We start from the raw sequence: 26,522 nt of genomic DNA, 5'->3' as shown, positions 1-26,522 counted from the left end.
GCGTGGTTATAGAGTACTGAATTATTGTTGGCCTTATTGAAATTTGTAGAGAAAAAAACCTTATCTTTAAATTTCTATTACAATGCATATTATTCGGAAAATAAAATTATATTATTCTAAAATTAATGTAAATTATTCTATACAAATTTTATTGTTCTGAATAAAATGACAGCTGTAGTGGCAATATTTAATAAGGTAAACATGTTTCGTATTCTTGGTTCCATAACTATCATTAAATAACTAAACTTATACTTTAAAATTTTTCTCAAAGTTCTTGATAGCAAATTAACCAAACTAGTTAACTTAATGAAGAACATCCTAATTTCTTTCGTGTTTTATTTAAGACATAAATTGATAGCTATCTATGTATTACACAAACTTTCAAACTTTCAAACTTCTTATGTTAATTTTTTTTGGATAAATATACCCGATATATATATATTTCATTTTATCCGTAGAAATTAGGAAAATGAGATAGAATTTTCGATAATATTTTATACTATACTTAGAGAATGTTTGTTAATTAAGTACAGATATTGGTTGAAATAGCCCTGTCTAAGCCATTGGTCACTTAAATCTATCCTTAGATTTTATTTCGCATACTTTAAAGGAAAAAAAAAGTTAAAAACCCACAGATTGCAGAAACATTTTTTATAGTATCAATATAACAATACTAACACTAACAGCGGAAGAAACCACAATGCATGTAAGTATGTTTTGAGTAAAACAATTAAGAATGTTTATTGATCAGCGAAAAAAAAATGTTCGTTCAAAATGCCTTGAAAATATTTGCAAAAAAAAAAAAAAAACAGTTACGGAAATTTTTTATTTTGGTACATTTTGATATTGTGTGCATGTAAACGGAAACTGGTATTATTTGTCAGTGACGTTTGTTAAATTGTCCAGCCAGCTTGAACCAGCTATCCTGGCGGGACTGTAGCGCGCGGCGCACCACAGTGCGGAGTGTAGTTATTACTGTATCGGCGGCGCAGGGGAGGAGGGGAGGGGTTGCCATGGCGACAAGTCGCGCCGGGGAGGCGGGAGGTTATTAAAGTGACAAGCGCACAACAAGGGCTGGCAGATCAAAGACAAACATCGGAATGAATAATGCGCGCGCACGTGGCGCCTGCACTTGACTTCCAAGGGGGTTGTATGGCAGGAAGGGCCACGTACTGCGGTCGCGCGGCGCACTTCCGCCTTGGGGAGCTGCTGGGAGGGGCGGCATCGCGCTTATAGTCCATCGCCACTTCGCTTTAAGCGAGCAGTAGCCCATGTATAGGGACAGGAAAAATTAGCGGTTTCCTTTTGCGATAGGCTAAAATTGAAATACTTATACTGTTGTGCTGCTTCTACTATTGGCTCACAGTTCATCTGGATGTCACTGAGCCAATTATAAACAGTTGTCCAAACAAGCAACGATCCACAGGCAACCCGGTTGAGACGTCTCACGAGTCAGCAGCCAATGAGCAGGTTGCATTTTCCCTGGTATACAGAGAACTTCAGAGTCTACCCTGGAGGTCACTGAACCAGCGATTTTTTCCGGTCCCTACCTATGCACGTGTTCCTACACACTATCTATGATACATGCCCTTATTTAATAATTTATATATACTTAAAGGACAATTTAAATGTAAGTGCTAGCGTTTACAGTAAAAAAAGTCTTTATTTTTTTGTACATCGGTCATAGACCATTAAAAATTAGTTCTTCCCAAAACCCCGAGAAAACTCAGATTTTTTCATAGTTTTGGGGAAACATAATTTTTTTGTTATTTTAATGACAGCTATACTAAAATTAAATAAATTTAAAATGAAAGCTCTATATGAACAGTTATTCCAAAACAAATAACCACATGATTTCATGATTTAAGTTCATGCTATGTCTGACATAAAAATTTGCGTTTAAGTTCATAAAAACATTAAATCAGGACATTTTTGGTATAAAAATGTTTTATAAACAATTAGTAATTGTTATATTACTAATTTATTTAAAATAATGTGAAAATTCAAATTATTAAAAGCAAAATAATGTATGATACCACCCTCTTAAAGTCGAGTGTCTAGAAACATTCTCCTTGATATTACCTCACTTATTGCTTTACTAATAAGAAGAGATCTGCTGAATTATCGTTTCTATTAAGAGATAGGCTGGAGTGCATGCTACTGTACAGTTAAAAAGCGCTATCATTGGACAATCTGTGGTTTCAACACGTCCCGAATGACAAGAAACATTACAAACTTCAAATGAGCCAATCACATGAGTAGTATACAATAGCCGGTCCAGGGACTGGCTTCTGGCTGAGGATAGATGATAGGGTCAGCTGACGTCATGGCGGCAATCATGGATTACCTTGACCTTAGACCTTGACATTTAAAATTTGCCAACAACTGCCAAAAATGACTCAATATTTGGCCAAAATTCGCCAAACTCTGCCAAAATATCCAAGTTTTTGGAAAACAATTCTGGCAAATAATCTCAAAATTTTTGAAAAATACAAATTTTACCGATTTCAAAAGAAAAATTCCCGTTTTATTCCTCAACATTTTGAAAATTCGAAATTCGAAAAACCTCAAAAGACTTTTGCCTTAGAAAGAACCAAAAGTCCGCATCTACAAGCCGCCATAAACCGCCGAGTTTATGACTATAACCTTAACTATAAACTTGAAATTATTTAATTATTGATCAATAATTCCGAAGAAATTTTTAAAAAATATAACAAAAATAGTTTAGGTATTTCAAATTTTTGATTACTTAATCGATTTCTGTCGGCGGGAGTAAACATGTAATTAATGAAAAATATATTAAAAAAACTTAATAACAATTTAAGAAAATTAATACAAATTGCTTAAGTGACATCCGCCATCTTGGATTATAGAAACGATGTTTTTTTGCTATGGCCACCATCTTGAAAAACTGGTTTTTATGCTAAAAATCGGGAAAAATTTTAAAATATATAAAAATATTAACTATAATAATTTAAATAAAAACACATACATACGGCTTCGATCACTAATTCAAGGCCACCATCTTGAAAATCCTTAATTATTATCAGAAACCTTTGACAAAATAATTAAATTTATAAAAAATTGAACTAACTGTATTTTAGTAAATTTTAAAAAAAATAACGCACTAACGTCATGGAGTCCTCGGTTCGAGCCCGGAAATGTCATTAGATTAACAATGGCGACGGAGCCTTCCTCTACGGAAGCCACTGGCAGACTGACCTCCCAACACTAATGTCAAGGTATATATATAGTATGACGAGCGTCAACCATCTTGTAGTAGTCTGCTGGAGGCCAACATCTTGTTTCCGTCTGATGGAGACCACCATCTTGTTTCGTCTTCTAGAGTACGCTACCGCCATGTAAGTTTAAATTTTACTCACTAGAGTGCATCATTTATTGTCAGGGTTTCTGCCATATTTCACGCTTGCACGTCATCTTGTAAATTCGTAATTATTTAGATATTTATTCATAAAAATTACAAAAAATATCCAAAATCATTCATTAATTTATAAATTGATTCGACCGACTAGAGTGCTTGGTTCCATCCTTGTTTGAATAAAAAAAAACCTTTATTCTAGGTAAAAAAAATAATTTTAATAAATATGGTAAAACGTCTTTACTACCAATCTCCAGCAAACCGAAGATGATATATTTACCACCATCTGGAAGATTCATAATAAATAACCTATAAATTCGTAGGAATTTCCAAAAATCATCAAAAAATTAATCATAATTCTTATTGCTTCGATCGATTACCGACCTTCGTTTAATTCACAGTCAGTTATAAAAGTAACTAAAACTTAAAATAAAACTCTTATTCTGTTTCCCATTATCTGTTGTGGAGTTTATTAATCAACCTCTCTAAGAAAAACGACTATAAAAAAGATACCTGTCCGACAAAATAAATACGTAGTCACTATGCCTACCATGTAAGTCTAGTCTTCCGATTCTTGGAATTCCTTCCAACCAGGTCTTGTACGATGTAAGGCGTATAGACCAAGCATCGCCGAACCAAGAGGTAATTTTTTATGATACTCAAAAAACCTTTTTAAAAAAGGAATGTCCATTGTCAGGCTTTAGACCAGACATCTCCGAGCCACCAGACAAATCATATCCTTAGTACAGAATTAACTAACCACAGTCAACGAAAAGGAAGAAAATTCCGAATTAAAATCGAAAAGAAAAACCCAATCGGAAGCACAACCAACGAGAAGGAAGCAAAATTGGAAGCTCAATCATCGAAAAAGAAGCACAATTGTAAGAACAATCAAAGAAAATAAAGCACATTTATAAGCACAATCATCAAAAAGGAAGCTGTATTACGAGAACTCAGTCCTAGTTAGAAATAAGATAGCAAGAAATAAAACGATAAATTTAATAAATCTAAATGATCGATTTATTTTTTAATATTATACACATGCAAGTTAAAAAAGTGATTATTATATGTATCCAGGATACCTCAGCTCTTTAAGTGTGAAAGCTTCTTCGTCGATTAGCGAGTTGTTCCCTACGAGCCGATGCCACCAACAGTCTCAGATGATCAACCAATATGTTAGGATCTTCCAACGACATATAGTCAATCTCTTTTGTTATTGGTATCTTCGTGAAATGTCTGTTATTAAAATTTTAAGATAACTGTCGTCCCATTGTTTATCGTAAGCTTGATTAGAATAATTTATTTCATTACACCATTTCCATAGTTTCGGTGTCAGGGCTTCCTCACATCTTTCGAACTTGCCAGTTTCAGGTGCTCAGTCACACTCTTAGGTTTCGTCACCAGCTTCAGAGTCACTGTCGCCATCATTGTAGAAGTCAGCATCGTCACCAAGATTACTGTAAGAATTCTAAATCGTTGACGTCGAAGCATTCTTCATCGTCTTCAATCTTCCTATTTAAGAGTACGTCATTTTTACAAAGAACGGAGGATCTACCTGATTTCGGCTTCAATGTTTCTCTCTTTTCATGTTCATTGTCTTCAGTCTTCTAAAAATCATCAACGTCCATCAATTAAATTTCTTTGTCAACCACAAGAGGTAAGAACACAATTTTGTTCAAGACTAGAAAAATTATTGACGTAATGCAGAACACTCTTCTTTATAATAGTAGCTCCATCGTTGTCCTCTTTCCTGTAAGCAGGCTTGGCTATACAAGTTCTGTCGTATCGTTTTAAGCTCTCTCTTAGCGTAAACGACTTGCTAAAACGCATGCCACTTATCATTTTGCGTAACGGATTTTTAACACATTCATTCTTCAATTGTTGTCTACCATTATTTCTCAAAATAAATTCATAGCTGTAGAAATTACACCTGTATCCTTTCGATACAGCTACAGACATTGAACAGGGATCCATATTAGATAAAAAGACTAATAGCAAATGTTTACTGAGAGTTTTAAATTGTGACCAATATTTAAATTGAATTTTTTTTAAATATTTTGTCAACGAGAGGTAATTCATCTAATGCAAGGACCTTGTTGCAATCAGTTCCTATTCCTGCCAATAGATGGCATCACGTGGTGTGTTCAGGTAAATATTTTTTTTTCTATGTGGGATGCGGGAAGGTCACTCACAGGTGCAAGAGAAGGAGGGCTCCGCTAGATTTCAAGGAGATGGATGTTCGTCTTGCATGATAGTGCTTCTCAGCTGTCTAAAGGAAAATACTGTTTGACTGAGTAATGGATTATTTTTGTTTAAATTCCAACTGTTTTAAATATTATAATTGCTGATGGAGTAAAAGGAATTCAACAATTTATACGAATCTCTGAATGAAATTGCATCACTAAACAATTTAAAAAAATTTATGCAGAGATTGATTTCTCAGAAATAACCAGAAGCACTTGGAGAAGATCAGCAGGAGTCTCGACAGGAATAATCAAGACACACGGAGAAAACCCCACATAAGCGTCAACATTAATGACAAGAAGAACTAGGAGATAAGAACAAAATATTGACAGGAATAATCAGGAGCACATGGAGAAAACCAACAAAAAATAATGGCAGAACAAATCAGGATCACACTGAGAAAACTAACGCTCGTTTTAATAAATAAAGATCACAATAATAATAAAAATTTCTAACAAAATGTAAAAAAAAAAAAAATGAAAAAAAAAACTTCTGCCAACTTTTATCTTCTCATTTGTTGTGCAAGAATATAATTCTAGTAGAAGCCAGATTTTTTAATTTTAAATTTTTGATAATTATTAATATAATTTTACTATTTAAGTTATCTTAATTTAGTAAAATGACAGATTGTTTTTTATTAAAAATTGTATTAAATAATTTTTATTAATTTTTTATTTTTTCACGATTTCGGCCGTAGCGAAAAGTGCAAAGTATCTAGAATCCAGGACGGTGGGTGTAACGTAAGCAATTGCTATTAATTTTTTTACTGTAATTTAAATTTTTTGATTTTTTTATATATAAATAATATTTTTACTTTTGCTGGGAATCTAACCTAGGACCAAAATTTATTAACTTACTAAAAATGTAAAGTAAACAATATTTTATACTTTAAGAATTTTTTAGAAATTCTTTGGTAAAAATTAATGAATTTAAAGTTTATGATTAAGGTCAAGGTATTGACCTCTGCGGCTCATTGCGGATTATAGAAGCGGACATGAAGGCGTTTTTAGGAATTTTTGTTCTTTCCAATTGAGAAGTCTCTTGAAGTTTTTCGAATTTTGAATTTTTGAATTTTCGAGGATTAAAACGGGTAATTTTCCCTCAAAACAGTAATTTTTCGCTCAAACTAGGGAATTTTCTTTTTTTTTTAATTTTTGATATTTTTTGTCAGATTCCGCCCCCCTCCCCCTAAAAACGTGAACAATTGGTGGATTTTGGGAGATTTTGGGCAAAATTTGAAGGTCAAGGTAATATAAGATGGTCGCCATGGCGTCAGAATCCACGATGGCCAACCCCATCCTCCATCCTCAGCCAGAAGCCAGTCCCCGGACCGGCTGTTATATACTACTCACATGCAATCCAGCCGGAAGGTAAAATACAGCCGCAGCCAATTGACAATGTGCAAGTGTGTTCAGTTCACCCTGGTACTAGAAAATAATGCTAATTTATGAAGCATCTTACTAATAAGTAGGATTTATCAGTGCAGAGAACATTTGAATACCATATCCTTTTTTTTTTTTTTAATCAGAGAAGTTAAACTAATCAAATTTTTGTCATTACCTACTTCGGCTATGGCTAGAGCCATGTAGTTTTCACGAGAAAATTAACAGACCACAAGCGTGTTAAAACGTTGTGTTTCGCTGTTGGCTGGACTTATTGACAGTTCATCACGACTGTCAGCACACCAATCACAGACATGCAGTGAAGAAGCAAACGCGTCCTGATTGGCCCGCACAACTAGTGTAATGGCCTTGTTGCAGACGGCCGCCAAACTCAAGGCAAACATCTCTAGCACGGGCGAACCTTGCTGAGTCTAATAAACTAACATACCTGGCCCTAGCTATGGCTTAAAAATATCACACGAAATTTATCTTTTTTATTTTTTAGTAAAAATATTAGTTTGACTTAGTGTGACTGGGCAGGGCAGCTCAAATAACCAGACTTTAAATTCGAAATGCATTCAAGACAAACCTTATATTTCGAATACATATTTTATTTACTACTTCAGTATGATTGCACGAAACATTCTACCCATTAAAATAATTTTGTGTTTAGGTCCGTCCTTTAAATTCTTTAGTCCGAAAACGGGTTGAAAATACTTAATTAGTTTATAAATATCACGAATAAATTGTTTTGCAGTAAATAATAATATTTTGTTTTATTATCAAAGCTGACATTAAATTAAATACGATATATTTTCAACGTACGTACTCAAACTCTGTTGACTGGATGTGGCAATGTGTTTGTGAAAGAGATGTTATGCTCTTGCAAATGCTGTCTTTAAAAGTATTTAGAGCATGTTTCATGCAACAGCGACGAATCGTGAGTCTGGAATAGAACTAAACAGAAACCCAAACTATAAAGCCACAGTGCGATGTTGGCACTACAAGCATAGTCTTGCTGATGTGTTTGTCTAAAGCTTATTATTTCTCATATCATTTGAACTTACAATATTAATTTATTGGAAAAATCAACTGCTGAAATTATTGGGTTTATTTATAAGTATAATTGAGTGAAATTCCAAAATGAGTCCCTGTTTGCATTTGGAGGTCGGTACAACCGAAACAACAAAGCCCTGTTATTAAAAATTGTAAAGAATAATCTCTTGTAATAGAAAGTTATTACAAACAGGCGTTTTACAAAGATTTGCACAAGTTTTCAATAGAAAGTAAACGGGTTGAAAAGTGCAGTTAGAAAGTAAACTTGTAAGAAACCAGATCTGGCGAGATAAAACCTTTAAATACAAAAATTTGGAAATTTTACTTGAATGTTATATTGAGGCCAATTTTTTTTATGATATCAGTCCATTTCTGTATTTTTTTAAAAAATATTTTAACTCATAAGAGAAAGAACTAAAAAAAATATCACATTTCTAAGAGAATTATTGAAACACTTTTAAATATAGCCTCCCTAAGAAATGAGCATTAGGTAGAAAATTAAAGTAAACAACAAGTTTCAGACACAAAGGTTTATAAGAAAGGTTCAGCAAATACATGCACATTAAACAATCGTTACTTGCATAACAATAGTAGAAACTTAAGTTCACTGCCATGCATTAATGTGGTCATAATTGAGTTTACAGTTTTACTATTACCAGACGAATATTTTTTTGCTAGTATAAAATTTTCTTATTTATTTATTAAAACAACTATGAACCTGTTATATGGCTATTGCTATTTATAGAAGCTAAAAAATGCTGCGGTGCACCACAAGGAAAGTATTTGACTGTTCAAACATTTATTTGAGTACTGTAATATAAGAAAGCAACTCTTTAATGTAATTAAACGATTTATTATTATTATTTATGCTTAAGTTCACAATGAATGAGGGTAACTTTGTACCGCATCAGATATTCATATCTGAGCATACTGTAAAACATGATTGAGGCAATGTCACACAGTGGTTTCTGTTTAAAAAATTTAAAAGGAACTCTCACCACATCAATACAAATATACAAATTATGTGTATTGTTTATTTGCACTGGTAGGCCATTGAAAAAACATACTAGATCCAGGAACGTAAGCAGGATTTAATTTCGGAAGTGGGAGGGGGGTGGACTTGCCTGTTACTATAACGAACTTCAAGCCATTAACTTATACAACGTTAAAATTTTTTAATCTTAATTTTACGAAGATAGCTGGTGAAAAATTATCCAAAGATCGTCGTTGATTTATGTTTATCGGGTTTGACCTTGGTGTTTTATGAAAACTGGTAAATTAAAACATTTAAATACTATTTTGTATAAAGAAATATCACCAGTTAGCTGTTATTAAAGAGTCAAACTTTAATTCTTAAAGAAAAATTAAATCTCCAACTCACGCAAAAAAAACTAATTGTTTTGAGCTCCATAAAGCTACAATAATTTAAAAAAAATAAAATACTCCGAAAGTGAATTTGAAATACTAACAGTGCGTATTTTCTATGACGTTAATATTTGGTGTTTGGTGTACACAGGACGTCCATACGTATAATTATTTGGTATTAACTTCTATTTTATAGCAGTTACACCTTTATGACATCAACGAACCACAAGTATATTTATGACATTTAGTTATAAATCAGCAATCACGGATTATAATAACTGTATATTCAGCTTAGTAGTTACGCGAGTACTTCATTCCAAGAAAATAGGTGTAAATATTTCAATCATTGAATGATATAATAAATATGTCATTTTGCAAAGCATAACGGACTCATAATGTGAAAATATAACCTCTGGGATAAAACAATATTTACTGCAAGTTGTGGACAAAAATGAACTTTAGACAACTTGTGATACCTTTAAATTAGTTAACTTTGGTGAATAGCTGATTCCATACGTAAGTTTCTTATCAATGACAGCTGAATAAAATATTAAATTAAGATATAAGAATATTCACAGAAAATAAATCTGAACTAGTACTGGACTAGAACCATAACGCGAACAGTCAATTTAAATAATTAGTTTCACTATAGCTGAATTATTATTATGATTTCTCAAAACACACAAAAAAATAGCCAGTCATGGGGACTGTCAACAGAAGTGAAAACTTAAAACTTTGTTTTAAAATGTGTAATATGACATCATTTCTACGTCAAATGTACGTAACAAAATAGTAGTATGTAAATGGCGGAGCTGGGACACGGGTTCTGGGTGTGGATTGTGATTGTCGGTCCACCATATTGGATTGTGACGTCACGGCGGCCATCTTGGAGGAGTGTAACGGGACATAGCGTAACGGGTCAAGTTTGACCTTGACCTTTAACCCTCAAAATTCGCCAAAATTGGGCAAAAATTGCCCAAAATTCCTCAAAATTCGTCAAAATTTACATTTCTGTGAAAAAAAATTCCGCCAAAAATTTTTAAAAAATTCCACAAATTAAAAATTTCTCTTTTCGAGGGAAAAATTCCCGTTTCGAGTGAAAATTTCTCGTTTTTAGTCCTTAAATATCCCGGCGGCTAGAAATGTCCATATGTAGGCTTAAGCATCCATGTCGACAGCCTCCGATAAGCCTCACGTCATCATGGAATATGTCATCTTGGATAATGACGTCACCGTTGCAATTTCCGTTACGGTCGCCATCTTTAACTTTTTTATTTACTATCCGATTTTAATGAAAAAAAAATTAAAATTTATAAAAAAATTCACTTAAAAAAATTAAATGAAAAATATTTCAAAATCATACATTAACGACACGGAGCTCGAAGTCCTGGGTTCAAACCCGACGAGCGCAAAAAAAAAAAAATTGCGACCGATCCCTCTCCTGTGGTGGGTGCTGGCATACTGACTCCCACCACTTATTTCAAAGCATATATATATTCACAAGGTATGACGTCATGTCCGCCATCTTGTCTTCGATGCTGGAAGCTATCATCATTGTATCGTAGGCTAGAGTGCGCTGATGACATGTTAGTTTAATTCTTACCCGCTAGAGTGCAGTAAGAATTTATTACTGTGACACCCGCCATCTTGAAATTTGACCGCCATCTTGAAAATCCGTAATTATTTAGCTATAAATTCGGGAAAAATTCCAAAATTCATTAAATAAATCACTCATTAACTTACATATCGATTCGACCCGCTCCTGTTCTTGGTTAGATACCCGAACGATGCAACAAAGTTTAATTTTATGTTAAAAATAATAATTGCAATAAACCATGTTCAACATATTTAAAGAGACTCTAAATCCTCTACTACCATCATCCTATCAGACATCAAGACCACCACATTGGAAATTCGTAATTTTAATGCTAGAGATTCGGGAAAAAGTTCAAAATTCATTAAATAAATTTGTAATCCATAAATGATTGATTGGATCGACTAAGGTCCTTGGTTCGATCCCTGTACGATACAAAACAACTTTAATTTAAAAAAATACCTCAAAAGCGTCAGGTTTGAGAAAATAAAAACACCACAAGTTCTTTTAAAAAAATTTATTACATAAATTCAATACACTACTACAAGTACAAAAAAACACTGACAAATTACCAAAGCCTTTTGGATTCCACGTTTCAAACAGTCTTCTTATTGTTCGGACGAAGCATTTTACATGACTTTAAATGTCTATCCGATCCGTTCATTACCTCAGCCAGAGACGGACTGAAGTCCATATCACCAGGGTCTCACTTATATAGACTCATCAGTCTGTACAACACATGAGTCAAAACAAGAACCATGTTCATTATACTCACACTTAACTTTCTCGGAGCATTTTACATAATGAAGATGTAAGCTATCAATACGTGAAATTAGTTTTTTGCACTTATTGCACTGAAATTGTATTCTTTTAACATTATTAGAACAACTGCTTCTTTCATGTCTGCGAGCATTTGAGGTGATAGTAAATAATGCGTCACAGTATATGCACTGACGCAATGTACGCTCTTCATTAGTTGAAGAATCCATTGCTGACGATGAAACTTCGGATGATGGTGGTATCACGTCTGTTGAAATCTCCTCCAATGTTGACATCGTCGGTGCACACGGGATCTGCTCCTTCTCCGTCGTAGCTGTCGTCAAGGTTCTCGTAGTCGATGGTACAAACTCCGAGTTCAACGTTAAAGACGGTAAAGATGCCATCGAGGTCTCAAGAACAGCTAATTGACACGACTTATGCACCAGAAGAAACAAACTAGGTGATCCTTACACCGCTGTCGTCAGAAACAAACTGAGCGTCCTGCTATCTAAGACTCTCTTATATACATGCACCGTATGGAATAATACGATAATCAAATCAAGAACCAATTACTAAAAAACTAGAGTCAAATTTACAAATTAAAAAAGAGGATCATTTGATCGAAAAAAAAACTCGATCTCTCCAATATACGCCAGGCTCTAAGAGCTACAATACACGTCATCAGATCCATCTACATTTTGCTCCTATGCTTCAATTGACCATTAGCTGCAAGTGCTCCAACAGCTCCATCAGCTCCAACACGTAATGTACGCAATGTACGCGCAATACATGCAATTTACACGCAATAAAAGTAATGATTACACAGTACACACAGGAAACGGAACGTACACACGGTACACACAGGAAACTAAACGGACACACAGTACACACAGGAAACTGAACGTACACACAGTACACACAGGAAACTGAACGTACACACAGTACACACAGGAAACTGAACGTACACACAGTACACACAGGAAACGGACCTACACACAGTACACACAGGAAATGGAACGTACACACAGTACACACAGGAAACGGAACGTACACACAGGAAATGGAACGTACACACAGTACACACAGGAAACGGAACGTACACACAGGAAACGGAACGTACACACAGTACACACAGGAAACGGAACGTACACACAGTACACACAGGAAACGGAACGTACACACAGTACACACAGAAAAAGGAACGTACACACAGTACACACAGGAAACGGAACGTACACACAGTACACACAGGAAACGTAATGATCACACATACAGTAGCGGAAACACACACAGGCTTAGTTGGAAATCAGAATACAAGAAATAAAAACATTAAATTTTTACTTTCAATATTTTATTACTTCTCAACATTACACAAATACAAGTAAAAGAAGCCATTATTGAATGTAGCCAGCTTTCCTCAGTTCTTTGAGTATGAAGGATATTTCTTTGATGCACGGATAGTTTCCTGCACAAAGCGAGCCATGTAAAAGTCTTAGCCGGTCAACCAATATGTTTGGATCTTTCCATGATGTGTAATCAATCTCTTCTACCACCATCTTACTTGCTTGTTTATTATAAATACTTTTAATATCACAATCGCCCCAGTGATCATAATAAGGATTATCAGATTTATTTAATATATCACGTCGTTTCCATCGTTTCGGTCTCAGGACACCGTCACATTCTTCGATCTTGTCAGCTTTAGGTGCTTCATCATAGTCTATGTCTTTGTCAACAGCCTCAGAGTCACTGTAACAATCACCGTAGAAGGAATCGTCTTCACCCAATTTACCGTAATAATTCGTTGTTGATGATTTCGAAGTGTCTTCATCGTCTTCATGCTTCCTTTTTAGGAGTCCATCATTTTTACAAAGTAGGAAAGATCTACTTGAATTCGGCTGGAATATATTCTCACTTTTCACGTTAAGGATTCTTCCATTGTCTTCATTCTTCCGTAAATCATCAACCTCCTTCAATTTATGTTCTTCCTCACGATCGGGTGAGCTAATACCATCACGCTCAGGACAAGGAAAATTATTGTCATAATGCAGATCACTCTTCTTTAGTCTAGTGGATCCATCGGTGTCCTCTATGCCGTAAGTAGTCTTGACTTTACATGTTCTACCATGTCTTTTTAAGCTGTCAATTCGTGTTAACAACCTGCTATAACGATTACAGCTTAACATGTTGCGTAGTGGGTTTCTAGCACAATCATTCTTCTCATGACGTCTAGCATTCCTTCTCATGTCAAAATCCTTGCCACAGTATCTACAGCGGCTTCCTTCCGATTCAGCTATAGATAACAAACCACGATCCATGGTAGCTTCTGTGACTAATGTTAGATACAAACTGTCAGTTTTCTCCAATTGGAACCATTTCTTAAATAGAGTTTTTGAAATATTACATCAGCGAGAGTTAAGTTATCTAATGCAAAGCAAATTGATGCAAGTAGTTCCGGCTGTCGTCAACAGATGGCGCCACGTGTTGCTTGCAGGTAAATAATATTTAGTTCTTTTATGCGGGATGCGGGATGCTCACTAACGATCGCAAAAGAAGGATGGCTTCGCTAGACTCCAAGGAGAAGGAAAACCGTCCTTCCTGTTAGTGCTTCTTAGATATCTCAGAGATTATTTGACTAAAAAATGATTTTTTTTATTTTACACCTGATAAAAATATTACAAGTGTTGATTAAGTAGCAGAAATTCACTAATTAAATATAAACTTAAATAAATTAACATGACTCATTACATAGAAAAAATCCTTCATGAAGATATCAATTGCTCATCTGTAACCAGAAGCACTTGCAGAAAACCATCAAAATATTGCCAAGTATAATCAGGAGCACACGGAGAAAACTATCATAATATTGTCAAGAATAAACGGGAGCACACGGAGAAATCCACCATAATATTGACAAGAATAATCAGGAGCACACGGAGAAAACCGCCGCAAGTTTTCTTTGATATCATAAAATTTCAGGAAAAAATAATACTAAAAAATAAAAATAAATTAATAAAAAATTAAAAAAAAAATAAAATAAAAAAATACATAAATATATTCTGCTAGCTTGTGAACTTCTCATTGTTGAACAAAGATAGAGTTCTAGTACAAGCCAGAATTTTATGAATTTTTTTATTTTATTTTTTTTTAAATTTTTTATTAATTTATTTTTATTTTTTAGTATTATTTTTTTCCTGAAATTTTATAATATCAAAGAAAACTTGCGGCGGTTTTCTCCGTGTGCTCCTGAATATTTTTGTCAATATTTTGATGGTTTTCTCCGTGTGCTCCCGTTTATTCTTGACAATATTGTCGCGTAGCTCAAAATTATCATTAATTTATTTAATTAGTTTATTTGTTGAAAATACAATTTTAAATTCTTTTCGCTAGTTCGGGACTTGGTTTCCCTCACGCTAAGATGGGGTAACACCTTTGTTGGATTTGGGTTTGCGGGGGGGCTGGAAGAGTGCGAGTCTTGCACGTCTTTGTCTGGGAACGCAGGCGTGACCGCGTTTCAGCCAGGCCAGCTGACACGTTGTTTGCTGCAGTTCCAGAGAAACGCGGCGCAGACTTGTTTGTCGTTTTTTTTTGAGGCCAGCTGAGAGCGCAGATTGTGCGCAGTCGCCGTGCGCAGGCGAGTGTCGCAATCTAGCGGCCGGTTTTCTGACTACGTGGGCAACCTGGCGCGGCCGACCGCGCGGCCGGCTTGTTGTAATAACTTTACGTGTTTGTAAAACACAGGAAAACTTCCCGTCAGGATGTTTTCCCCGTAGGGGTTTTGCGGCCAAGAAAATAGCTTAAAAGAGATGTAAAATGTTTTCGCGGGGCGGTAATCCTGTGGAAGGCTGTCATGCTGCCCGGCCGCGCGGCGACTTGGTAATGGTTAGGTGAGTGCTATCGGAAATGGCGCCTGAGTGATGCCGGACTCTTAGCCTTCAGTGTTTCTTCGTAGTTAACTTTAAAAATTCTCGTTTGGTGTATTATTTGCTCTTATAAATAATTTGTTCTTAGAAACTTAGTGGTTTTAACGTATAATACGTTGAGCACTACCGTTCCCTTTTTATTTTCAAGTATAACTCGGTAATTTGTTTGCATCACGATCCTTGTCTTTTCATGTAAATGATGACGTTATAAACTTAAACTAAATAATTTCTAAAATCCGTTTCAAGGTAGTGGATGTTCTTAATAAATTTTAAAAATGAAGTTGTGGAAGAGCTAATGAAGCTTGGTATCACTGGGTGGCCTGGAGGAAATTATTACGATTATGTTAATGTGTTAGTACTACTAAGAAAATCTTATATATGGTTTATTGTTTTTCTGTCGGAATATCTATAAGGCTGGTAGCGGACATGGAAGGTGCCTCATTATTTGTCAGCTTTATTTAATTGTTATAAATAAATGTGATTGTTCTATTGTTTTTAGGTTACTCTTATTTTTTTCTCAGTATCCTGATTTTCTATTCTTGTATAAGAATACACCTACTAAGATTCAATCCTCAGTGAGATGCTCTATGGCTAGTTAATGTTTTGAGTTTCTTATGTTCAGAGCTACATTTTTGAAGAATTGAACCCCCCCTCTGAAAGTGAGACGTGACAAATGGTGGAGGCGCCGGGTAGTAGGTATAAAGAATGTTGGGATACTGAAAAATAAATTAAGATAAGAGTGTTAGGTGTGGTCTAACATTTTGATTTATTTTAGTGAAGAAGAAGAGCATGCAGTGCAGCTGGTGTATTAAGATTGATGTGTTTATAGGATTAATTGTGTAATGATAATAAAATTTATTTTAGGTTATTTCAGGAAACCAGTGGGAGACCAGGGATGGCTGTATTTGTCTAACAATAATTAATTTAAGGTGAAATGTGAAATGTATGCTTAAGTTAAGGACTAATGAAAATAATTTAAGGTGGAGTCTATTAGGGATGGCTAGTAAATACACAATTGAAATATTGGATGACAAAGTAAAAAACCCTGAGAACAGTGATAGTAGTTCTTCGTCAGATGATGAATCATTGAAAGTGTTAAAAGATAAATTAAGCGACATAAAACCAGAATTGAAAGATCAGAATTTAAACATGGAGACAGGCAGGTGTTTTGTGGACCCGGGATATTTTTTTGGAAAGAGATGTGAGGAGGTTGAGGAATTTTTAAAACAGTTTCGCAGAGCAGCCAAGGTAAATGGGTGGAATGAGCAAAAATGTTTGTCATACTTGCCTACATTTTTGAGAGGGCCTGCTTTAAAATGGTATGACAGCTGTGAGAGCACATTGGAGAATTTAACTACATTTGAGGAATTAGCAAATAAATTAAGGGATGCGTTTGTGAGAGTGGGTCACATAGAGGACTTAGAGTTAAGATTGCAGGCGCGAGTACAAGCAGTAGATGAACCTTTCGAGTCATTTGTGTACGACATATTGAATCTTTGTAACCGACTTGATGCTAAGATGAATGAAGCTAGTAAGGTTAGATATGTATTGCGTGGGTTAAGGCCAGACATTGTAGAGAAAGTTATGCTTTTCCCAAACAATACTGTGGAACAGTTACTAGGTAATTTGAGGAATATTGAGGCAGGTCTGTATTACGCTAAAAATCATGGGAGGACACAGTGGGTAAATTCGAAACAGGAACAAGTACCTATCAGAAATCTTAAAGAAATTCAAACACCAGAAAGAGAATTGTCATCTATCAACACGAGAATTGAGGACAGTTTGATAGAGTTTAATAAACAATTAAAACAATTACGCGGGGAACTGGATACCATGAGATTACAGGCACAACCAAAGTCACAGTTTAGAACTCAGGGAGGAAATTACAAAAATAACAGTACACTAACACAATACCATCGAAATCAGAACAACAATTTTTTCAGGCAGACCCCAAGTAATTCATTTCCAAAAATAACTGACAGACCACAGTGGACCTCAGATGGTAGGCCGATTTGTTTAAAATGCAAACGACCAGGTCACTTGATACGAGATTGCAAAACGTCACAACAGGGAAACTAAATAGGGCGAGAGTCGGTCGGGGTGACAACTCGTCCCTTGTTAACCAAATGTCTCTTTTACAAAATGACGGTATTTTAAGTCAGAAGACAAAAATGTTCGGAAAAGAAATCCCCGTTTTTATCGATACAGGAGCTGCGGTATCACTAATTGAGGATAGATTAGTACCGAAAAGTTGTTGGAAATCCGCAGAACCAAGAGGTTTTACAGGAGTCTCAGGAAGAGTTCAGAAACTTAATAAGATGGCCAAATTAAGATTTAAATTAGGACAGTATGTTTATTCACATGCGGTAGGTCTGGTGGAAGCCCCAATAAAAGGGATCATTTTAGGATGTGATTTTTTAACCAAATATGGAGCAGAAATTTCTTGTAAGGGAGGCCAGAAAATGTCATTGACCATAACACGTCCTGATTGCTTCGTAAATACCACAAATACCGAAATAAGGGAGGTTAAAAGTCAAACCAAAGTAAAAAGAGACAAAATTCAAGTAGATCAAAACCAAAATCGGGTTAATCATAATGTAGGTCAGGATGGAACACAGGAGTTAAGCCAAATCGAGCCAGAAAATATTTTCAGGTTAGGTTGTGTGACAGTTCACAATCATGTTAGAGTAGAGCCAAGGATGCATCATCTTATCGAAATTAATTTTGAAGGAAATAATTTACCTGATGAGGTGCTGATAGAGCCTAAGGAGGATATTTACAACAGATATTCTGTACTTGTACCTAGGAGTATTGTAAACAGAAAACAGCATACTCACATTTGGGTTACTAATACTACTAACCAGTCAGTTACTCTTCATAAGGGAATGAAATTAGGATATTTAAATGAGTTTGAGGAAACACCCAGTATCGAGAACAAAGAAGTAACTAAGGTATTACAAGCTAGAGATAAAAATAATGTCGATTTTGATGTGTCTAAATTAAACATTAATCCAGAGTTACCAGAGGAACAAAAAAACAGACTGGTAGAGTTGTTGTATAAATATCAAAATGTTTTCAGTTGGGACCCCAGCCAGATAGGGAGAACAAAAGAGGAAGTAGTTTTTCTGGATACAGGGGACAGCACACCCATATCATCTGTACCTTATCGAGTTTCTCCTGGGGAACGGGAAATTATTCATAACATAGTACAAGAACACATTAAAAATGGGATTGTGAGACCCTGTGACACGAGTTGGTGTTCACCAGTTGTTCTTGTTAGAAAAAAAGACAACGATTATAGGATGTGTGTGGACTACCGTCGTTTTAACACTATTCTTAAGGATAATAAATACCCCCTTCCTCGAATAGATGATTTCTTAAGTCACTTGACTGGTGCTAAGTATTTTACTCACTTGGATATGAATTCAGGATACCACCAATTGAGAGTAGCTGAACAGGATCAGGAAAAAACTGCATTTGTTACCACCGATGGTACTTTTTGTTTTGAAACCCTTCCTTTTGGTTTGAAAACCGCTCCGTCAATTTTTCAGAGATACATGGATAAGACTTTGGCAGGGTTAAAGTGGGGTTCATGCTTAGTCTATTTGGATGACATTCTAGTAGTGGGCAGTACGTTTAATCAACATCTTGACCGATTAGAACAAGTTTTTAAAAGGATGCAAAATGCTAATTTAACCTTGAAACCGTCAAAATGTACCTTCGGTTATTTTGAAACCGATGTGTTGGGACATTTGGTTAACCATGAAGGGATTAGACCCCACCCCGATAAAGTAGTAGCAGTGAAACAATTTCCTACACCTAAGGACCAACGAGGGGTGAGAAGCTTTTTAGGCCTAGCTTCTTTCTATCGTAAGTTTATAGCAAATTTCTCTCAGATTGCGAAACCCTTGTCGACATTGCTAAAGAAAAATGAAAAGTTTATCTGGACCGACAAGCAAGAACAAGCATTCCAAATTTTGAAAGAAAAGCTGATTTCTTCCCCCGTGTTAGCTCACTTCCAGGAAAACCAGCCCATTGAAATACATACAGATGCTAGTACCTTAGGGATAGGAGCCACATTGTTACAAAGAATTGATGGAAAATTACAACCTATTGCCTATGCCAGTCGAACTCTCACGTCAGCTGAGACTAGATATCCTATAACTCACCTTGAATGTTTAGCCTTGATTTATGCTTTAGACCAGTTTCGGCCTTACATTTACCTGAAGCCATTCAAAATTGTAACCGATCATCATAGCCTATGTTATTTGAATCGTTTGAAATTTAATGCTCATAGCGCAGGAAGGTTAACCAGGTGGGCATTGAAATTGATGGAGTATGAGTACACTGTATGTTATAGTAGTGGAAAAACTCATGTACATGTAGACAGTTTGAGTAGAAATGCTGTCAACACAGGGACAGCCCTTGACGAAGAAAAATCCCTTGAGTTACCTGTTTTTGTGATGCATGATGTGGATTTAGCTAAGCTGCAATATTCTGATGTGAGTCTAAGACCTTTAATTTCTGAGTTGACTCAACCGTCAGGAATCGATAATAAGTTAAGCCGACAAGCGAAAAATTTTTCTTTGCTGAATGGTGTTTTGTACAAAAATAACTCTAACCCAAGTGGTAGAGACAAGCTATTAGTAGTCCCAGAAAGCTTAAAGGCTGAAATTCTGAGGGAAAGTCACGACAATCCCACTTTTGGCGGTCACTTAGGAGTAGTTCGCACCGCAGACAAAATTATACGTCGTTATTATTGGACCAATATGCTAAAAGAGATTCAGGCCTATGTAAGGAGTTGTAGGGGATGTCAGGGGAAAAAGGGAGTTCCTCAAAAGAAAGCAGGGTTATTAGAACCATTACCTATCTGTGAACCTTTCGAACGTATTGGTGTCGATATTTTAGGCCCTTTTCCAAAAACCGTGTCAGGAAACAAATACATTCTTGTTGCTATTGATTACGGTACTCGATGGGCGGAGACTAAAGCCACCCCCACTAGTAACGCCAATGACGTAGCTAAGTTTTTACTAGAAAACATAATTTGTCGCCATTCTGTACCATGTTCCATATTGACAGATAGAGGAAAAGTTTTTACTTCCAAAGTCGTTAATGAATTACTTAGGTTAATGGATGTACAAAGTTTGAAAACCTCAGGATACAGGCCAAACACAAATGGATTATGTGAAAGATTAAATGGAACAATAGCAATGATGCTATCTCAGTATGTGGCATCCTCACAACGTAATTGGGATGAATATGTACCCTTGGTCACTTTGGCATACAACACGGCGAGGCAGGAAACATTAAAATTTAGCCCATTTGTGCTCATGTATGGTAGAGAACCTGTATTACCCTCAGATGTTCAATTAAGTCAGCCTGTAGAAGATGAGGACAGCCTTCGACTGCGTACTCGTTGGAAGGAGATCCTGCGACAGTCCAGAGAGAATTTAAAGAGACAACAGGGTATCGATAAAAAAAGGTATGACCGCAGACGACGAGCGGTGACCTATAAGATAGGACAGGAGGTTATGGTGTACACACCTGTTCGAAAAAAGGGTTTGTCAGAGAAACTATTGCATAAATGGTTCGGTCCTTATGTTGTGGTGGACAAATTGTCTAATAACCTGTACAGGTTAAAGAAGACGAGTCGAGGCAGAGATGTTTACGAAGTTACAAACGTAGAGAGAATGAAAAATTTTTACAGTGTATAAGTTATGATAAGTTATGTAATAGAGATTTTTTTATTGTGGTTGTGGATAACTAAATAAAACAAAGAGAGAGAGAAAAAAAAAATAATTCGAAAGTTTTGTAACACTTGTAAACAAAAATTGAGCGTGTCTAATATTTAGTTTTGTATAGAATTTTTACAGAGTCTTAAGGCGTGATCATCTTCCGTACTGACGATGAGGATGCTACACATCGTCCTGGTGCTCCTGCAGCTGGGAAGCAGCAGACAACATCGACCGCTACCTGAAGGAGCAGTGGGGGTGGTTGCGGGAGCGCATTTCGAGCCGATACCTCAGGTAACATTGTACACTTCATCGGTACCAGTAAATTTTAAGGTTGCTTGGCCAATGCAATTAGATGACATTCAGGATAGTATCAAAGAAATCACTTCTTGTCCCTCCAATAGTTCAAGTGAATGGTGTGTTATTTTCAAAGAATTAAAACATAGCTTAATTTATACTGACATGCTAATTAATAAGGTAAACGAAGCAGCAGGGGATGACGTATTGGATTTTCAGTCTCAAGTTCGGGAAAGACGAGGGTTAAATTTCATTGGAGAGTTTTTTCATTGGTGTTGTGACATTGCCGTCAATAGTCAATTGAATAATCTTTTCCTAAATGAACAACAAATGTCAGAACACATAAACAAGATGGAATCACAAATTTTAAACACTCATGAGGCACTGGCAAATATGAGCAACACTATTTTTGTTATAAACGAGGGAATGACCGGAATTCTAAAAAGAGTACAATCAAAATTCACAAATTTGTCTGATTACTTAAAAGACCTCCGAGAGACTATGGTGACTAAGTTTTCAGGAATGGTTCAAGACATAGGACATTCATTCCAGTTTCAGGTACTGTTGGCCTCTCAATTAGCCAAACAAGCGCATACATTTACAAGACTAGAGATTCTGGACCAGTGCCGGTCAAATAAAATACCTGCCATTGTAGTTACACCAGCTCAATTGAAAGAGAAATTAAATATGCTAAATGAAATTCTTAATAGGGATGGTTATGCGTTGTCCATAAGTGTATCAGAAGTTCAGAAATATTTTAATTTACCCATTTGTAAATGTCAAGTCCACAAGGAAAATTTATACCTTCAAATTAAAGTACCAATTGTTAAACTAAATTCCAATTGGAGATTGTTTCAGTTCGTCGCAGTCCCATTTCAGTGGAAGAACTCAACTTGTCATTTGGATCATGCTCCGAATTTTCTGGCAGTGGATGGAGACCATCTAATCACTATTCAGGGTAGAAATTTATTAGATTGTAGACCATTTGAAGATAAATTGTGTTTTGTTCCCAGGTTCTCCGGAGATACCCTAGGTAGTGCTTTGTGTCCAAAGGCTCTTTTTCAGGGGATTACCGTTGAAAATCTTAGTACCACATGTGCGTTTCGATGCCATTCCGGAAACCAACTGATGATCACCCAGGCTGGACCAGAGCGGTACTTCCTAACAAACCCGTCAGGAAAATTAGACTTGCAATGCATGAAACATAACAATGAATCTTTATTTTTAGGAAGTGGAGACATCCTCGGAGCTGTAGATATAGAAGTACCGTGTGATTGTCGTTTGTATTTAAACCAAGAACTTAAAATTAACGAGTTGTATCCATGTGATGCGTTAACAAAATCTAAATTTCAATTGGTACATGTAATACCAGCTGCTTGGACGAAGTTACGTAAATTGAAAATTTTCCCTCATCCTACGTCAACACATACAGTTTTTCCATCCTTAATGGATTGTTTAGATGAAAATTGGCCAACTCTAATACCACATTTAAATTTTTCTTTGACAAAGTTTGAAACCCCTTTAGACCCGATTCATTTAAGAGAACCAGAAAACGTACCAAGATTTGTAATGAAAAACTTACAGAGTATTGCGCTTTCCATTGTAAGTAGTGTATTATTATTTATTATTATTAAAAATCCATATCTAGTAGGTATTGGAACGCTACCAAGAGTATCCGCCTTGGACAATGTTACTACCCTTGGCATAGAAATAAGTGTAACTGTAATTACTATATTGGTAATAGTTGGAATGTTTTTAGTTCTGTTATTAAAATATCTGAGAAATCGGAAACCCCTCAGTATGTCTGTAGAAATCTCGACTACAGTAGAAAATGCTGTTCCTTCTACCAGTGGAAAGGTAGAATTAAAAGACATACTAGCCAGAGATAATGGTTGTGTAGCTAAGTTATCCAGTGAAACTGGGGAGGAATTGAAAGTAACCATTTCCATTTGTGATGATCAGTAGTGAATGAATTTTGTTCAATGTAAAGCTTTACCTACGATTAGAAAAATTAGAATTTGATTAATGTTTATGTGAAGGGGCATGCGCCCATAAATAATTTTTATAGAACCAAATAACGATGGAGGGAGAATACCAGGTTCAATAAGGGGAATTATGACGTCAGGACTAATCATTGAGAAAGTGGGTGGGATCCTTTCCGTATTCCCATTTTCCACCATAACCCCCCCCCCCCCCCTTGTGTTTTTATTATTCAAGAAGTGACATTGATAGTTTTCGTCAATCGAAGAGAATGACTTTTGAGGCGGACTTGTTAAGGGCAATTTCGAAAGGAGTGCTGTGGTGCAGCTCCATCCAGAACTCTTGTCCCTTCTCGAGTTGGGAGAAGGCGCGTCGTTAAGGGTCAGCCAGATACCACGTGGGCCAGTTGGGAGAAGAGGACCTGCTTCTACCCATTGCTGCGGGCTGGTGCCCGTATCGTCGAATCGTGTGGTGATGCACGATTACCAGGAGTATCAGCGGTTTGGGAGTGGCCATGTCCAAGGACAGTGATTACGCATCGCGATAGGGTGTGGCCCCCCAAACAACAAATTTATCGAGAAGACTAGAATTATCCATCGTTTGAAACTACTGACCTGACGTTCAAAACAAAGTGTATAGCAAGACAAGGCCAGTGTAGTTATAAACTTTCAACCTACACGTGGACACAGTCAAGTTTTTGTTGTAAATTTTCCTATTAGGTACCTTACCTTATCCTTCCTCTACGAAATGTGGGGGGTAGGCTTTTCTTCAAGATGTTGAATATTGCAGATGAGTTACGAGTTTAGTTTTTGAATAGTTACTTGTTTTAAGAATCTTTAAAAGTTATTTTTGTGTTGATACCTGGTATGACCCTCCTTGGTTAGTTGTGTTGATCTATGTTGATCTCATGAATACTTCTTGATAAACACATGAAAATACGTCATTAACTTAAGTAAGATAATTTAATTGTTTGATTTGTTCACTATTATTTTGATGTTTGAGAGTTTTTTTTTTTAGTTGTTTGTAATTGTATGACTCCTGATGCTGCTCATGTATTTTGTGTAGGAATGGTGTCGTGTACCGTGGATGACGAGCAGTTGGGATGAACGACGTCGGGATGAACCGGCTGGGAGAGGCAGAAGTTGGAGTGGGGTGTGATTCTGCAGCTCACAGTTCCGCTGGCTGTTCCTGTCTCTGCCCTGAGTTGGTGCATCTCTTCGCCGTATCCCTCCTGGCTGCTTGCTGTCCCAAGCAGTGCTAACATGTGAAATTTTGTAAAACACATTTGTCCTCCGAGAGGAAATTGTCAATAAGTGCTAGTAGAACTTAGAGTTGGTATTTATACCTAAACAACAACCACTGTAATCACTAATTTAAATTTGTAACTGGATCACATAGAAATGATAGGGACAATTGGTTTTTTTTTTTTTTTGAAGCAAACTTAAATATTCCCCAAGCATTGTTGTAAGCTTGTGGGGCACAAGCTCCTGCCGCCCGGGGTGATGTCGCGTAGCTCAAAATTATCATTAATTTATTTAATTAGTTTATTTGTTGAAAATACAATTTTAAATTCTTTTCGCTAGTTCGGGACTTGGTTTCCCTCACGCTAAGATGGGGTAACACCTTTGTTGGATTTGGGTTTGCGGGGGGGCTGGAAGAGTGCGAGTCTTGCACGTCTTTGTCTGGGAACGCAGGCGTGACCGCGTTTCAGCCAGGCCAGCTGACACGTTGTTTGCTGCAGTTCCAGAGAAACGCGGCGCAGACTTGTTTGTCGTTTTTTTTTGAGGCCAGCTGAGAGCGCAGATTGTGCGCAGTCGCCGTGCGCAGGCGAGTGTCGCAATCTAGCGGCCGGTTTTCTGACTACGTGGGCAACCTGGCGCGGCCGACCGCGCGGCCGGCTTGTTGTAATAACTTTACGTGTTTGTAAAACACAGGAAAACTTCCCGTCAGGATGTTTTCCCCGTAGGGGTTTTGCGGCCAAGAAAATAGCTTAAAAGAGATGTAAAATGTTTTCGCGGGGCGGTAATCCTGTGGAAGGCTGTCATGCTGCCCGGCCGCGCGGCGACTTGGTAATGGTTAGGTGAGTGCTATCGGAAATGGCGCCTGAGTGATGCCGGACTCTTAGCCTTCAGTGTTTCTTCGTAGTTAACTTTAAAAATTCTCGTTTGGTGTATTATTTGCTCTTATAAATAATTTGTTCTTAGAAACTTAGTGGTTTTAACGTATAATACGTTGAGCACTACCGTTCCCTTTTTATTTTCAAGTATAACTCGGTAATTTGTTTGCATCACGATCCTTGTCTTTTCATGTAAATGATGACGTTATAAACTTAAACTAAATAATTTCTAAAATCCGTTTCAAGGTAGTGGATGTTCTTAATAAATTTTAAAAATGAAGTTGTGGAAGAGCTAATGAAGCTTGGTATCACTGGGTGGCCTGGAGGAAATTATTACGATTATGTTAATGTGTTAGTACTACTAAGAAAATCTTATATATGGTTTATTGTTTTTCTGTCGGAATATCTATAAGGCTGGTAGCGGACATGGAAGGTGCCTCATTATTTGTCAGCTTTATTTAATTGTTATAAATAAATGTGATTGTTCTATTGTTTTTAGGTTACTCTTATTTTTTTCTCAGTATCCTGATTTTCTATTCTTGTATAAGAATACACCTACTAAGATTCAATCCTCAGTGAGATGCTCTATGGCTAGTTAATGTTTTGAGTTTCTTATGTTCAGAGCTACATTTTTGAAGAATTGAACCCCCCCTCTGAAAGTGAGACGTGACAATATTATGGTAGTTTTCTCCGTG

The 26,522-nt window shown here is 36.3% G+C and overlaps 2 protein-coding genes across 2 annotated transcripts in view; one reads left to right on the top strand and one right to left on the bottom strand.

Moving 5' to 3' along the window:
• Positions 1–26,522, bottom strand: part of LOC134537944 (excitatory amino acid transporter 1-like) — a 528,042-nt gene that overhangs the window by 358,797 nt on the left and 142,723 nt on the right. The window lies entirely within an intron of this gene.
• Positions 15,517–25,518, top strand: LOC134537943 (uncharacterized). Its single transcript, XM_063378936.1, has 2 exons — positions 15,517–15,666; positions 21,565–25,518. Exon 2 carries the CDS (start codon positions 21,609–21,611, stop codon positions 23,694–23,696), a length of 2,088 nt encoding a protein of 695 aa, XP_063235006.1. The 5' UTR covers positions 15,517–15,666; positions 21,565–21,608; the 3' UTR covers positions 23,697–25,518.

This window comes from Bacillus rossius, chromosome 12 (genome assembly GCF_032445375.1).
Source record: "Bacillus rossius redtenbacheri isolate Brsri chromosome 12, Brsri_v3, whole genome shotgun sequence".
In the NCBI taxonomy this organism is placed as follows: Eukaryota; Metazoa; Arthropoda; class Insecta; order Phasmatodea; family Bacillidae; genus Bacillus; species Bacillus rossius.
The sequence above is the reverse complement of the archived record's forward strand: the minus strand, read 5'-3'. Positions and strand labels throughout refer to the sequence as shown.

What these genes read in the sequence shown, in the direction of transcription:
- LOC134537943 (XM_063378936.1), top strand. Translation starts at nt 21,609, where the DNA reads ATGAGGATGCTACACATCGTCCTGGTGCTCCTGCAGCTGGGAAGCAGC.